Source organism: Lonchura striata, unplaced genomic scaffold (genome assembly GCF_046129695.1).
Source record: "Lonchura striata isolate bLonStr1 unplaced genomic scaffold, bLonStr1.mat Scaffold_228, whole genome shotgun sequence".
NCBI lineage: Eukaryota > Metazoa > Chordata > Aves > Passeriformes > Estrildidae > Lonchura > Lonchura striata.
The window spans coordinates 103,171-119,312 of NW_027461138.1; the positions used below are offsets into that span (position 1 = coordinate 103,171).

The 16,142-nt window shown below is 54.4% G+C and overlaps 2 protein-coding genes across 2 annotated transcripts; both read left to right on the forward strand.

The window, feature by feature from the left end:
• The first annotated feature begins 2,532 nt into the window (after positions 1-2,532).
• PRDM12 (PR/SET domain 12) lies at positions 2,533-9,539 on the forward strand. Its single transcript, XM_021551414.1, has 5 exons — positions 2,533-2,746; positions 3,562-3,752; positions 4,721-4,876; positions 8,143-8,254; positions 9,157-9,539. Exons 1-5 carry the CDS (start codon positions 2,533-2,535, stop codon positions 9,537-9,539), a joined length of 1,056 nt encoding a protein of 351 aa, XP_021407089.1.
• Positions 9,540-11,490: 1,951 nt separating this feature from the next.
• EXOSC2 (exosome component 2) lies at positions 11,491-15,716 on the forward strand. Its single transcript, XM_021551311.2, has 9 exons — positions 11,491-11,696; positions 11,775-11,876; positions 12,036-12,081; positions 12,316-12,405; positions 12,517-12,582; positions 12,717-12,785; positions 13,632-13,808; positions 13,984-14,112; positions 14,916-15,716. Exons 1-9 carry the CDS (start codon positions 11,572-11,574, stop codon positions 14,994-14,996), a joined length of 885 nt encoding a protein of 294 aa, XP_021406986.1. The 5' UTR covers positions 11,491-11,571; the 3' UTR covers positions 14,997-15,716.
• The last annotated feature ends 426 nt before the right edge of the window (positions 15,717-16,142 follow it).

Consider the following 16,142-nt stretch of genomic DNA (forward strand, 5'->3'; position numbering starts at 1 on the left):
GAATAAAGATGTTCTCTCTGTAAGGGGGAGACGGGGGGGAAAAATGCCCATTTACTCCTGGCCCATCAACCCTGCAAAACAGAGCAAAAGAAAAGAGGACTGTGGCTATTCAGAGTCAGACCAATATGTACACCTCCCAACAATATGCCAATATACTGAGGGCTTCTCTATTAACACCCATGAATATTAAAGTGCTCACTAAACGCTCAGAAGGAACTTTGGGAATATACACATGAAAATACAAGCAGTATTGTGCGGGGCTCAGAACAATGGGGCGGCGATAATGGCCCTTCTCTATTAACAGCCATGAATATTAAACTTGCTTCCTCTTAAATGTTAAAAAGGAGGGATAGCTGCGATATTAAAAAAGAGAAATGAGTAGGGGGTAGGAGGGGGGAACACACAGCAAAGTACCTTCCTAGGACCGGGAAGAAGCTTTGGGAAACAGCTGGGGATATTTAAAACCACGCAGAAAATGAAAGAAAAAAATTTTTTCACCTTTTTCTACCGCTACCCCCCCGCGCCGCCGAGCCCCCGCAGCCGGGAGCGGGGTTCAGCGCAGTCCGCACCGGAGAGCAGGGGGTTCAAGAGCATCTATTATTTATTTATTTATTTATTTTGTCCCGGGATAACTTGAAGGTTGAAGGGTTTTCCTGGGGAAACGGAAAAAAAAAAAAAAAAAAGCAATAAAGCAATCCGATGACTGGCTTGCCTCGGCGGCTGGAGGGAGCCGGTGTTGGGAACCTTTCCACCTGATGCGTTATGTTTAGCAAGGCTGAAATATTCTGACGGCTCCTCTAGTCAAAGTCCAGAAAAACAAAATAAACTTTTTTTTCTTTTTTTTACGCTTATTAAACCCCAAACCAATCCCTGAAACGTTGTTAACCTCCCCTTTCCAGGAGCGCGCTGCCTCTCGCCGGGCGAAGACCCGAAAATAAGCGCAGGTCTGGGTGGGTTCCTGACATCTGCGTTGCTTCTTGATTGGATTAATAGAAATAATTGCACATGGCTTGTAGCATCATTTCACCCAGGCCAGAAGACACTCCACGGCTCCAGCCTATAAGACACCCACCCAGGGGATGGGCTGGGGGTTTGGGCTGTGCTCGGCCGCTGCTCCGGGCGCCGGGTGAGCCCCGGCGGGGCTTGCCGGGACTCCGGGCTGCGGGAACCGGCCTTGGAGCGCCCGAGGACCTCGGGGGCCCAGCCTTCTTCCCGCAGCCCTTTACAGCCCCTCGTCCCCAGGAAAATCAAAAGAACAAGGCTAAGGAGAGGGCTCTAAGCTCCGACACAGCAGGACTAGGTTTAAATCCGGGAAAGATTAACCCTTTCCTGAGCCGGCAAAGCTCGGGCCCCGAGGGGAGCGCTGGGTTTGGGGGCACCGCTCTGATGCCACCTTGCTGGGGAGCAGAGGTGGCTGCGGGTGCCCCAGGGCTCGGCAGGGCGGGGATGGGCGCCGTGGCTGGCCGGGGCTGCCTTCGGGTGCGGGGACAGGGGCGATGCGGCGGCAGAGCCCCGGAGATGCTGCAGCCTCCCCGGCGTGCGGGTCCGGCCCTGGGGGGACACGGCAGGACGTGGTTGCTATTGCAGGGAGACGGGGGATCCACGAGCGGTCCCCAGTCCACACCTGGGCACAATTCCCGCGGGGATGTGGCAGTGGGGACCGGCCGGGCTGGTGGCGGCAGCCGGGTGAGCCCTGCCTTAGGGTCAAGCGGGGATCAGCCCCGTGAGCGCCGTGGACCCTCCCCGTGCTTTGGGGACCCTCTCCCGGCATTTGGGGGAGCAGCGCCGCAGCCTCCCGGTGCTGCCGGTCCCGGCTGGGAAAGCCGGGGATGCGAGGGGCAGCGGGGAGCCGAGCACGGTCGGGGCCGACTGCGGGAGCCTCAGCCCGTTCCCCCGGAGCTGTGAGGGCCAAACGCCGCAGAGCACCGGGAGCTGTCGGGCTCGGGGCCGCCGATTTCGTTGTGGTGTTCAATGGCCCCAAAGCACGGCGTTTCAGTCCCAAAACGAGCGCGGGGCCCAGGTGGGGAGTGGGACCGTGCCCGAGGGTGCAACCCGTCCGTGGGGCACTGGCGGGGACATTTCTGCCCATTTCGCCGCTGTTCTGCAGTGCCCGGGGACAGGTGCCCGGGTTTGGGTTTGCCCGGGCCGGGAGGTGCGAGGGGCCGAGCCGGTGCGTGTGTGCATGTATCGGTGTGTGTATATGTGTATGTGTGTATCCTCCGTGTTTGTGTGTTTGTGTGTGTGTGTGTGTGTGTGTGTGTGTGCGCTCGCCGTGTCCCTCCCTCCCTCCCTCCAGCCACCCCACCCCCGGGAGGGGAGGGAAGGAGGAGATGGGAGGGGGGGGCTCCGACGGCTCGCCTCGCTCCGGCAGTCTCTCCGCCAACGTCAGGGAGGTCATTAATAACCAATTAGGAGGGTCAATGAAGCTCATATATAGCCGGGCGGGAGCCGCCGAGCCGAACGGAGCCCAGCCCGCCGCCCGCCGCCCGCCGCGCCCGGCCCCGTCGCGCCCGGCCCCGCCGCCTCGCCCCCATGATGGGCTCGGTGCTGCCCGCCGAGGCCCTGGTCCTCAAGCCCGGGCTGAAGCCGCAGGGGCTCTCGCTGGCCGAGGTGATCACCTCCGACATCCTGCACAGCTTCCTCTACGGCCGCTGGAGAAACGTCCTGGGCGAGCAGCTCTTCGAGGAGAAGAGCAGCCCCAAGACAGCCTTCACGGCCGAAGTGCTGGCTCAGTCCTTCTCCGGAGGTGAGTGACCCCCCCGGACCCTCCCCGATCCCCTCGGTTTCCCCCATTCTTCAACCCTCGGTTTCCCCCACCGGCCCCGGGCCGGCTCCCGGAGTCCGGCGGCGGGATGAGGTCCCGGCGCCCCGCTCTCCCCAGGCGTGGGACTTGGGAAAAAGGGCTTTAAATTCATTTGGTTAACTTGGGCTTGACCTGAGAAAGTTCCCACTTAAACCGCGGGCTGGGGGGGCCGGGGCCGTCCCGCATTCAGCCGCCCGGGACAATATCTTTTCTCTCGCCCCGGCATCGCCGGGGCGTCCCAGCTCCCTTTTCCCCCTCTCGGATTTCTGTTCCTCTCTTAATTTACCATGAAGGCTAATTCCATTTCCATTCACGATATGTCAACCATCTCATCTCCCCATTTTGTAAGAGGAATTCCTGGGCCCTTTTAAACAAGCCCTCGCGCCATTCAGGCACAATGTACCGCTACAGCATTCCTAAAGGACTAATGAATTTAGAATTAGCAATTTCTTTCTAGTTGAGTTTAATGAATGCAGATCACTTTAACAGCATGACAAATTGCTGGATGGGCCGAAATAGACACCATTTAACCTCCTTTCCCAGCCCCGCTCCCTCGCCCAGCCCGGGATGCTTTTCCCAGGTACCTCCTCAATGCCCCGGGGGAACCTTGTAGCGCTTTGTGGGAGCTCGGTTGGGCGTTTAAAAGGCTCAGCCCCGGGCTCTGGGCTGGGGCCGGGGTTGGGCGGGGTCCCCGCCGCCCCAGGTCTCCCCCTTTCCCCCACCCCTGTCCCTTTCTGAGCTGGTGTCCCCCCTCGCAGAGGTGCAGAAGCTCTCCAGCCTGGTGCTGCCGTCGGAAGTGATCATCGCCCAGAGCTCCATCCCCGGGGAAGGGCTCGGCATCTTCTCCAAGACTTGGATCAAGGCTGGCACCGAGATGGGGCCGTTCACGGGCAGGGTCATCTCCCCCGAACATGTGGACCTGTGCAAGAACAACAACCTCATGTGGGAGGTAAAGAATGCCCCGAACCCCGAGCCCGGACCGGTCTGGGGAGAAGAAGGGACGGGGTGCTGGGGCTCTGTGCCGTGCTTGGGCACCATCGAGCACCATCCTTGTGCCTCAGTTTCCCCATTCATGCAAATATCTGGGCAGGTGTGTTTAGGAACCCCTTGCAGGAGAAGGATGAGGTTTCCTCAGCCCTCGGGGTGCAGTCAGCCCACAGAGACCTGAAATGCTGTTGCTCGTGTCCTGTGCAGGCAGATCACACCCTGCCCTGCCCTGCCCATCATGTTCTGGTGGAACACCCGACTGGTTGCTGCCTGCACTGGCCACCGTGGACAAAACCAGCTCTGCCCTGTCCCTTGCTCCCGGCTGTGCCCCAGCCCTGCTGAGGTTAATCCCGAATGAAACTCTGGAGACTGGGGGGACCTGAGATGCCAGGACATTGTGCACCAATGCACTGCCAAAAGGGAGGCTTTTCCTATTTTTTGATTTGTTTGATTCAGATTTGCACTTCTTAACTACTGTTAATTATTATTATAATTTTATGCCTAACAGAAACTTGCCTAATCTTTTCTGGCACCCTGCTAAACATTTTTCCAGACCTGGCATGCACCTTCCCCTTCCACCCAGGGATTCTCTGGCTCCCACAGCACCTGCAGGATGCTGAACTGCCCCTTCCTCTAGGGCTGAGCTGCTGGTGGGGCTCTGACGAGAAGGGAGATTGAGGAAGGGAGTTGGGTTATCCAGGGACACAGGGGCTGGCAGGACCAGCCACGCCAGTGAGAGCAGGGCACGTTTCTCAGCCCTGCCGCAGTCCAGCACCACGAGCAGGAAGGGTCCAGCATCTCCCGGCTGCTGTCAGGATCTCAGCCCTGAGGCTGTGCTGGCTTTGGGTTTGTCCCTGTCCAGGGGCAGGAGGTGCAGGGGCTCAGCCCACCGCGGGCAGCATCGCTACCAGGCTCTCTCTGCCCTCGCAGGTCTTCAACGAGGACGGCACAGTGCGGTACTTCATCGACGCCAGCCAGGAGGATCACCGCAGCTGGATGACCTACATTAAATGTGCACGGAACGAGCAGGAGCAGAACCTCGAGGTGGTCCAGATCGGGAACAGCATCTTCTACAAGGCCATTGAGGTAAGTGGGGCTGAAGACTCTCCCCACCTTGTTCTTTGGGTTGTTGGTGGGGTGTCTGTGGAAGGACACGGCAGCTTTTCCATGCTTGGCACTCAGATCCACCAGCAGAGGTAGAAATCATAGGGAAGGACCATTGCATGGGCTTCAGGGAGTAGTAAAGGTCCCTTCTCCTCCCTGTCCCCTTTCTGTGGGCTCATGGAATGATGTGTGTTATACAGGGTGAGAGTAGGTCCTTGTTTGGGGTGTAAAGCATGAAAAGAGCTGCAATTCTGGCCCATATGGGGCTTTGGGCATGGACAGGGCTTGGATGCTGTATTGAAAAAGTGGGATTTTGTGCAGAACCTGCTTCTTTATAGCAGGGTGAAGTTGAGGGGATTCTGTGAAACCCAGGTGCTGAGCACAGGCTTTGTCTGACTCTGCACTGCTTTGCCTGGGCACTACTCTGGCTGTGCAGGGAGCCACGGAGACAACAGGGAGTGGCACTGGTGCAGCCGTGCCCTGGGCTTTACACTGTGGGGAAGGGCTCATCCTGCCCCCTCATCCCTGTGCTGCCCAGTGCTGCTGGGGCACAGGAGCAGGGGCAGGGTCCTGGCGTGGCACAGGCTGCTGTGCAGTGGGGTGACGGCTGAAGGGTGCCCACAGCTCCCTGCAGGAGACTCTGGGATGGAGGTGGGTGTCTGGCTCCCTGGCATTATTGGTGACATGTGCATACAAATCACACAGTGCCGGAGCGGGGTGATGGTGGGGACCAGCCCTGCTTATGGGCAGTGTCCCCATAACCCAACGCTATTGCAGGCAGAGAAATGTGGTGGCTTGGGGAGATGGTGCAGCAGCTTTGGCTTAAAGAGTCACAAGAGGGGACATGTCCCAGTCCATGCCAGTCCACCAGTGTGGGATTGTGCCCCTCCAGTACTGGGTTCAGAGTCTCACCTGAGGAACGTTTGCAGCTGGGAGAGGCTCTCAGCTGGGAAGGACCATGAGTGCCTGCTGGCTCTGTGGGCACGGGCAGCTCTCCGGGTCTGTCCAGGCTCCTGCACCGGCTCACGGAAGAGCACAAACTCAAATGCTCCATGGCACAGGAGCACAGCCCAACCCTGCACTGAGCAGGCAGCAGGGCTGGGTTAGGGATTGCTGCCGTGGGGTGGCAAAAGAGAATAGGTGGGTAGGAAGAGGATCAGATATTCTCTGCTCCTGCTGGAGAGTCCTGTGTGCCCTTTGGAGAGTCCTTTGGGCTCTGCCCCTTTCCCAGAACTTCAAGCACTTCCCTGCTGTTCTCATGCTGGACAACAGGCTTCAGGTGTTTCTAGTTTTAAGATCTGATATTCCCCTAGGCAGCTGTGCCTGTTGTGATGGCTTCTTAATTACTTTTTACTACTGTTCTTAAATTATGCAAATAAGTAAAATAATTCCAGGTAGCTGCGGTGCAATTAGGAGCACAGCTGTGGTTTTCACACCTTGTGCAGGCACACAAAAGGGGGTGGATGAGCGAATATTTGGGTACAGCCATGATCCAGCTGTGGGCTTGCTCCTGGAGCCAAAGCAGTGAGTGGTGGAGCAGGATGAGTTTAATTCCCTTGGCACAAGCAGTGAATTTGAGATGTTGAGAGTGCTGAACCCCAAGTGATGCGTGGAAGGAGGTGGCTATGAAGGGTCCCTGCTGTCACACTGCTCCCCAAGCCTGAACTTAGGTGCTGCCCTGCTCAGCACCAGAGATGTCTATGCATAGCCATTGTCACCCTCCATCCCCTCCCTGCCCTGATGGATTCCCAGCCAGGGAATTCATCTCTTTGGGTGCCTTTCTCACCTACGTGCCAAAAAACCCCAGATTGATTTGGTGCTTTTTTTTCCTATTTACCTTAGATATTTTTTAGATATTTTAATGCATTTTGCCCGTTCCTGCCCTTATTTGCTGATTTGATTTTCCCATCCTCTTTCTCAGCAATATCAAGTTGCTGCTGCTGGAAAATAAAACGAAGGCAGAAAGTTTTGGCCTTTGATCTGAAGGCCACAAGATTCCTGGGAGGCAATTTGAATTTGCTTTGGGGTGTATGCACATGGGTGCTCACCTGCTGCTGGTGTGGCTGCAGCAGCTTCAGCAAAAAAACCCACACACCCGTGTATGCACACCCATGCAGATTGTTTTATCCTTTCGGCAATATTTTATTTGCTTGTATTAAAAATGGCTAATTTTCTGTTAAGGGTATATAATGCCAAGAAACAGTGTCATCAGTTTGGGATGCAAAAGGATATCAGCTTCCTTTACCTCCCAAATTTCTCCTCTGCAGCCCAGGGAGGTCTTTATGCAGAGGGACAAAGATATGAAGTAAAATTCCTATTGATTTCAGATGCTTTAAATTCAACGTATTTTCAGTGTTGAGGTGATTGAACTTAGCATCTATGTTTCACATGGATGATGCTTTATTTGGATCTAACATGCTCAGTGTACAGAAAACAATTTTCCAATATACAGGACATTCCTGTTTCTAAATTAGATACTTAACAGTAGGAACTGCTAGGGAAAATATGTTTGGTTTTTTTTATAAATTATGTTGTTATTAGTGTTGTTTGAACTGGTCTGAGAGGATCCATCTTCCCAGCCACAGCTGCTGCATGAGGGGAGCCTTGAGCAGCGTTTCCTGGCCGCTTGCCCCAGCCATGCGGGAGCATGACAGGAACGGCAGGGACAGGAGAAGTGCCACCACTGCAGGGAAACAGGAGCATGGATGATGCAAAACCCCTGCCCTGCTCCTCTAGCTGTCCTTGGGCTGTTGCAGGCACTGCAGCTTTGGTGGGGGATAGAAGCAGGTTTCACACCTGAGCCACGGTCTCTGAGAGCAGCTCTGAGCTCTCCTCTGCCCCGCAGGCTGATGAGCCCTTTGCTGGCAGATCTGCGTTTCCACCTTCTAAAATCAGCCCTGGCAGGGTGGGTGGGAGGTGCTGCCCGTGACCTGCAGCTGAAGGGTACTGATGGCTCTGTCCAAAGATAAAATGCTCTGCTGGAGTGCTGAGTGGGGCTCCATGTCCCATATGTTTGTATCCCAGCTTGGGGGAGAGCCTGGAATGGTTTGTGCTGGTGCTGAGCTGCGCCATCACCTCCAGTGCTACATCCTGGGCTGTTCTGTGCCTCCCTGTGGGTGTTGGGGTCAGCTGGCAGGTCCCAGATGGCATCAGGATCTCACAGAAATGGGGCAGAAACAGGGTAGATCAGTGCAGGGATGGATGTTCATCACCCCTCCCAACAACCCTTTCTTTCTCTCTCTTTCTAGATGATTCCTCCAGACCAAGAGCTGCTGGTCTGGTATGGGAACTCCCACAACACCTTCCTGGGCATCCCAGGTGTGCCAGGGCTGGAAGAGGAGCAGAAGAAGAACAAACATGGTAGGTAACATCAGAATGAGCCAAGGGTGCAGCATCCCTGCCTGTTCACCCCGTGCCCAGCTCTGAGGGCACAAGGCAGGGACATCCCTGGGGTATGTCAGATATCCCAGTTCTCTGTGGACAAGCACAGGGACTGTGAAATGATCCACACAGCTTGAGCAGATCCTCAGTTATTCAGGGCGAAGCCTCCAGGCCAGCTTGCCCAAGGCTGCTGCGGGTGGGGTGGTGGCAGTCACTGCCTGACCCAGCCAGGCAGGGAGGAGCAGAGCAGGGTGTGAGTGCAAGGCAGCCCCAACACTCCGTGAAACACCAAGTGGATGCAGCCTCTACACCCGCACTCTGCATTTAAAGGATCTTAATCACCAGCACAGGAGGGCTGTCTCTGCTTGAGCTTCTGCTCTCCGCTCGTCTCAGTGGCTCCCTGAGGTGCTTCTCTGTGGCACAGCGGAGCTCAGGCTGTGTTTGGAGCCACTTCTGCGCTCCCTGACTTTGCTCCCCACTCTGAGAGAGCCATGTCTGAGCCCAGCAGAGCGAGGGGAGAAACTGGGACTGGGGCAGGGGCTGGACAGTGTGGTTGGGGGTTCCTGAGAGTCCTTGCACCCCCCTCCTCCAGCTCTGCTGCAGCCCAGGGAGGGGAAAATTGGTTTTGTGTCTATTTATAAGGGATTCATTCAGCTCAGCTTGAACATTCCCCTTACCTAAATCTGGCTGAGCCCATTCCCAGCACTAGCTGCATCTCAAAATCCTGAGATGCCGCTCTGCCCAGGATAGGTGACCACAGCAGCAGGGAGCCAGCAAGAAGGCACTGGGGGTTTTCCAGAGCACCCAGCAGCCCAGGGAATTGGGGTGGGCTGAGCTGCCGTGCTGGAGGGCAGCGCCTGACTATCTCCTGTCGTCCCCAGAGGATTTCCACGCAGTGGAGACGGGGGCCAGCACGACGGGGCGTATGCGCTGCGTCATCTGCCACCGCGGCTTCAACTCCCGCAGCAACCTGCGCTCCCACATGCGCATCCACACCCTGGACAAGCCCTTCGTGTGCCGCTTCTGCAACCGCCGCTTCAGCCAGTCCTCCACCCTCCGCAACCACGTCCGCTTGCACACGGGCGAGCGGCCCTACAAGTGCCAGGTTTGCCAAAGTGCCTATTCCCAGCTCGCAGGGCTGCGGGCCCACCAGAAAAGCGCCCGCCACCGGCCCCCCAACGCCTCCCTGCAGGCCCACTCGCCCGCCCTGCCCGTGCCCCACCCTGCCTCCCTGGCCCATCACATCCCCACCATGGTGCTGTGAAGCCCCCGGGATGGCAGCAGGATGTGGGACATCAAAGACTGATGCTGAGACATGCAATGAACTGGGGGGGTGACCCTTGGCTGAGCTGCTTTGTCTCGGAGGAGTGTTGGGTTGTTTTTGGGCATCGCTGACTGCAGGGGGTCGGCAGGAGGGAACCCCCAGCTCTGCAGCTGAGTTGTGGAGGAGCATCCCCAAGGAGGTGTGGCTGGTGCTCCCTGGGGTTGGCAGAGGAGAAGGGGTGCAGTGGGATGTGCTGTGTGGGTTTGCCAGTGCACTGCGGGAGGACTGGGAGAGCCGAAAAGCTGGGCCTGGAGGAGCCATGCCTGGATTTTACAGATAATTTGGTAGAAAGAAAAATTCCTGTTATCTGTCCTCCTCTGCTTTAGCAGACACGTGCCCCACTGAAATGTTGGCACGGCCCTGATGTGGCCCCCCCAGTCACACCTATTTGCCCTGGGAGTGACTTTGGTCCTGGTGGCTCCTTCCAAGGGACACCTTTCCCTCTTTGGGAGCCCCGAGTTAGTGAACATTCGCATTTTCCTGCACCTGAGCCCCCCGTGCCCGCCCTGCTCCAGCCAGAGCCGTGCCCTGGGGTCTGTCACCGCTCCAAGCCGTGCTGTGGGCAGAGGGGACACGGTGCCAGCTGGGAATGCCCATCCACAGGCAGGTTCTGCGGGGAACCTGAGCTCTGCCGGGCTCTTCTCCCCATCCCTTTCCCAGCTGTGAGGGAACATTCTGGTTGGAATTGCTACTGCCCTCTGGGGACAGAGAAAACCTGTCCCCGGGCCAGCTCTGTCCCCAAGGACAACTCTAAGCGCCCTCTGGAGTCCCCACACAGCGGAGGAGGGCTGTGTATCATAAATCTTAAAAGAAGGTATTCTAATATTAATTATAAGTCTAAGATGTATAAAGTTCTCACAAATGTGTTTCACTTCCAGAAGAAAATAAACAAAAACAAAAGAAAAAAAAAAAAACCCACCCCCAAACAACTGTCACTTTAACTTTGTAAATATTTATGTAAACATTATTTACAAGACTTTGATATTATATATTATTTGATTGTATATGTACACAGTGTAAATACATTTGTACCTCTCTTGTATTCTAAATAAAAATTACTTGGAACATTTATCATTTAGAAGAGGGATTGCATGGAGAGCTTTATTTTATGTGCCAGGGGAAGGATGTGGGTGTTGGGATGAATGAAGGTCTCAACTGCCACAACAATGTGTGAGTGAGGAGATGCGGTGTCATCTGTTGGACCAAGAATACACCTGGGAGGGGAAAAAAACCAGGTTTTGGCTAAAGAAGCCCTTTTTCAGGTCTGGAAGCTGGGGTAAGGGCTGGCTCACTCCAGAGTGGGTATGATTCTACCCTGCCAGTCCCTATTCTTGTGAACTTTTACAGCTCCTCTTTGAAGCCACAGCCACTGGACATCGTTTGATGCATCCCGTGAATTAGCGCCCATATTTCGGCTGTGATACAGGCGGGATATGGGTGTGGCATACAGGTGTAAGCCCTGCTGGAAGGAAGCGACATTATTTGCTGATGGCCATCGCAGCCCTGAGACTCTAACGGTGCTTGAATGGATTAAACTTTTCCACGGACGTATCAGTTCGTGCTGGCACAGCTCGGCCGAGGGGAAGGGCTCATCCACGGGGATGTTTAAGCCCAGAGTGAGCAGCGGCCAGCTGGGGAGGGCGTCAGAGGATGGCCCTCAGCGGGACACCTTGTGTGAGGGGCACCCGAACCGGGGGTGAGCCCCGGGAGAGCCCCGTGGCGTTCCCCGCGTTCGCCAGGAGGGTTCTGAGGGAGAGGGTCACTGCCCGGGGTGCCCTCACTAAAGATGGCCGCGGTTCCCTTTGGGCTCCACCGGAACGAAGCCCAACAGGCCCCTCGCTGCCAGAAACAAACATGGCTGCCCAGTCACCGCCCCTGCCGCCCTCACTCAAGATGGCGGCGCCCGCGCCCTCAGGCGCGCTTTCGCCAGCAGCCAACATGGCGGGCGGAAGGCGCGTACGGCGGGGCCAAGATGGCGGCGGTCACCATGAGGCTGCCGGCGGCCCGAGCGCCCCTGGATTCCAGCGCGCCCCGGAGCGGCGAGAAGCACCTGGTGGCACCGGGGGACACGATCACCACGGACACGGGATACATGAGGTGCGGGCAGCGGCGGAGGGGAGGCGGCGGGGCGGCGCGGCTTCGGGCTGTCCTTAGGTAGCCGCCGTCTCTCCGCAGGGGCCACGGTACTTATGTGGAGGACGACAAGCTGATCGCCTCGGTGGCCGGCGTGGTGGAGAGGGTGAACAAGCTGGTGTGTGTGAGGGCGCTGAAGGGCAGGTGAGCGCGGCGGCGAGGCCCGCTGTGAGGTGAGGGGTGTGGGGTGTGAGGTGTGGGGAGTGAGGTAAGGGGTGTGAGGTGTGGGGTGTGAGGTGTGGGGTGTGAGGTGAGGGGTGTGAGGTGTGGGGTGTGGGGTGTGACCGCCGCTCTCTGCCCCAGGTACAACGGCGAGATCGGCGACGTCGTGGTCGGCAGGATCACCGAGGTAAAGCCCCGTGTTTGTGCAGGAGGAGGAGCGTGGTCGTGGATCAGTCCGACTCTAAGCGCTTCCCGGGAGCCTAAAACACTGACACGCATCAGTGTCCGTGCACAGGGTGCTGGGAACGTGTGGATTTTTACTGGAATGAGGCTGGAAGAAGCCAGCAGAGCTTTCCCTCCTGCAGCTCAGTGCAGTTTTTGATTGTGTACCCATAAGTTTTGGTGGCTTTTTCCCCTTTAGGTTCAGCAGAAGCGATGGAAAGTGGAAATAAATTCCAGGCTGGATTCAGTCCTGTTGCTGTCGTCTATAAATTTACCTGGTGGGGAGCTGGTGAGTGTAGCTGGTTGTGTTTTGTGTGGCATCTTAAGGGCCCCCACAATGAGCTACTGATGGATATTTCCTCGTTCTGGGATACGTGTAACTTTTCTTGTGATGTTTCAGAGAAGGAAATCAGCAGAAGATGAGCTTGCAATGAGGGACTACCTGCAGGAAGGGGATCTCATCAGTGTATCCTGCTGCTCCCATTGACAGAAGAGCCAAGGGCATGGGAAGAACAGGGAGAGCTTGGCTGGGGGTGAGAGCTATGCTGGGGTGGCACTGGGCAGCCTTAGGGACTCTGTTTCCTTAAGTGGCACCGACAGGCAGAGGTCCAGTCTATATTTTCTGATGGGGCTGTATCGCTGCACACCCGGAGCCTGAAGTATGGGAAGGTGAGTTATTCCAAAGCCCTTGATCCTGGGAAAAATCTGCACCAGCTGACTTGTACAAGGCTTTTTAAAGAAAAGAGCTCTGAGTAGAGCAGGATGTTGTTATAACCCATTCCTGCAGGACAGGAAGACTCTCAGCTCTTCCACGGGACCACCAAGAAAAGTTTCCCCAAAACAGAGGAGGTGTCCTTGAGTTGCCCTTTGATCCACTGCTCTCCCCATCCACAGTTTCAGCCTGCTATTCTGTTTCCCCCCACTAGCCACTTAGGAATTCAATCCTGGGGAGAGATCTCCTCACTCCTTTCTGCTGGCTGTTGCCCCTGTGACTTGTTCCTCTCCCCAGGGCTCTATTTTAGGCTTTACACAGTTGGCATTTATCTCTGGTTTTGTGCATTGAAATAAGCCAAGGGGCCATTGGAGCGTAGGTTGCAGTTTGGGATTACCAGACCAAAGGTATTAACACTTAAAAGATGAAAGGGAAGTGTGCTTATTGCACAAAGGGTGAAGGACAGTGATTGGATTACCAGAGAAAGTGTTCTGCTAAATTGGGCCTCTGACTCCTCATTTTTCTGCAGGGATGGTTGATGTGTAGTTACAATCAAGATATTATTAACATTTGTGCTAAGCACTTAGAGTATTCTTCATCTTCAAAGGGCTGTGCAGGCAATTAGCTAATCCTCCCAGCGCTGCCAGAGGCAGGCAGGTTTTATATTCACTGTTTCACAGGAAAAGATGTTAAAACAGTGTTATTCCTAGGCCAGGAATGGAGTGAGTGTGTATCAGTGACTTGGTGTTATCTGTGGTGGTTCATGATATCTCTCACACTGAGCCTCGTGGTCTGCTCTCCAGCTTGCCCAGGGTGTGCTGGTTCAGGTCTCTCCCTCCCTTGTGAAACGCCAGAAGACTCATTTCCATGACCTGCCCTGTGGGGCATCCGTGATCCTCGGCAACAATGGCTTCATCTGGATCTACCCAACCCCGGAGCAGAAGGATGACGAGGCCGGAGGCTACACGGCCAACTTGGAGGTGAGCGTCCAGGGAACGTGAGCCTTCTTCTGCCAGTGATGGTTTTTAGTCTGACATAGTCAGAGGCACGTGAGGAACCCGAGACTTTCAGGATCTTGTGTTAGGTTCACAGCAAGGCTTTTTTACTTGCATTATTTCCCTGTGCATTCATCCCTTTTCCTCTGTCCTTCCTCAGCCAGTTCCCTTGTCTGACCGGGAGGTGATCTCACGGCTCCGAAACTGCATCATGGCTCTGGTTACTCACAAGATTATGCTCTTTGACACCAGCATCCTATATTGCTATGAAGCATCCCTTCCTCATCAGGTACAGGAACCAGTAGTGTTTATTCCACACTGAGGGGAGGGAACAGAAAGGCTGCATCAGTTGCTGCTGAAGTCAGAGTTTCCTTTCAACTTACCAAAGCACCCTGTAGTAAGCGACAGTATGAACTCTCCTCTTCTGCACAACATAAGTTGATTGCACAATTTTAAGGTTCTGCCTCTGGCAAAGACTAACTGTTCTTAAAGAGAGATCAGTTCCGTTTTTGATAGATGTTGTGTATCCCTTGCTGGGATTATGGACCCTTTAATTCCTGTGGAAACAGTTTTAAATTTGGCATTGTATGAGGGCACAGTGCATTTTATGAAGCAATGAAAAAGTAAATGTCATGTATTGTACAGAGAGCAGGCTCATGACTGTATCCACATCCTGCACTCTGGAAGACTACCTCCATTTGACCTCTGGCTGTACAGCTTTTCACTGTGATTCCTGCCAGCACAATCACGGGCAATTCTCTTCCCATAAGTAAATGAGATCTGAATTCTGCTTTAATTCTAGTGAGGTATTCTTTTGAAGTATAACTCTGCCCTTCCCAAATACAGTGTGTGTCCTTCAGGGAAGATAAGGAGGGTTAGTAGCCTCTCCTTTGATTTCCTCTGGTCTCTGTCAGAATCCTCAACTGGTAAAATTAATTATGCCTTGGACCCTCTGCCTTAGGTCTTTTTTCACCAACCCTCTAAACTCCCTTGCTGGTTGCTGTCATGTGTCAGGGACCTTTGTCTCCCCACAGAGTGCAGAAGTGTAGTTGTTGGTTCCTGGTGCTCATATTGCTTTTCTTTCCACTGCAGATCAAGGACATTCTCAAACCAGAGGTGACAGAGGAGATCGTTCTGGAAGCTCGGCAGAGGTTGCTGGATTCAGAGGGATAGGATAGGGCACATGGCCAGAAGCAGTCATTTGAAATCCCAGCATGGCAGCTTTGATTCTCAGTATTATATGTTCTTTTTCAGTGTTCTAGTCCTCAACATTCATTCCACACTTCAGAAACCACCAGAATTCCTCACTCCTAGGATATCTCCTGTGTCCTTTTAGTACAAAGTAGTGCAAAGTACAATAGCCTTTTAGTGCAACAGCCTGAAAAATTGATATCTGACCTTTATAAAGATCAGATGCAACTGGGACATGTCTCCTAATACCTGTTGCTCTGTCTAGTGCCCCAGAACTTTGTGAGAATGGCAGAGAGAAAGTGATTTGTTTTGTGATGTTTCTTTCCCCAGAAGACGATTTGAATTTTAATTTACTTGTGATACAGATCTGCCAGTCTGTTCCCTGTCTGAAAGCCCATGTTTTTAAGAATGTAGATCCAGGTACATGTGTTTAGAGAACAGGAGTATCCACAGCCTTGCTAACCACAATTTGGGTCTGGCTGTTCATGACTTGAATGTCTCAGGGGTATGAGATGAAATGTGGCTGTCTCTGTCCATATGAGCCAGGAGCTGTGGACAAGCAATGTCCTGGTTTGTGTGTATCCTGCTGGTCTTTTTTTTTATGCCTGAGAGGTGAGCTCCACTTCCAAGGAGGTACCAAATATGGTTTTGTATTAAGTATTTTACATTTCAATAAATTTTTGGAAACAAATTAGTCCTTCAGCAGTGTGTACATTGGCTTTTTTTTAGCCTAGCTTGATAGCTGTGGTTGGCTCAAGTTTCCTTGTGCTAGGACACTTGGAATGGTTACACTGTCTTATCTCTCTTTTAGTTGTTGCCCTTCACGCCAGCAGGACTTGACGTTCCTCTTCAGCCCTTACAGGGTCCTCTGTAAGGATTGCCTGGTGCTCACAGTGTTTTCCAAGCATTGCCTCCCTGCAGGATCCCTCGGAGAGGGACTGGAAGTGGTGACTGGAGGATGATGAGGAGCCCAGTATGGCACTGGTGAAGATCTTCAGGCCGGTGGTTAGAAGTGGACATGTTAAGCCAAGTGTTGGCAGGCAGTCAGTCACGTTCTCTGTGAAGAATGTGATGCTTTCCCTGGAGAATCCTCTCAGCTCCAGCTGCTCCATTACAGCTGGTTTATTA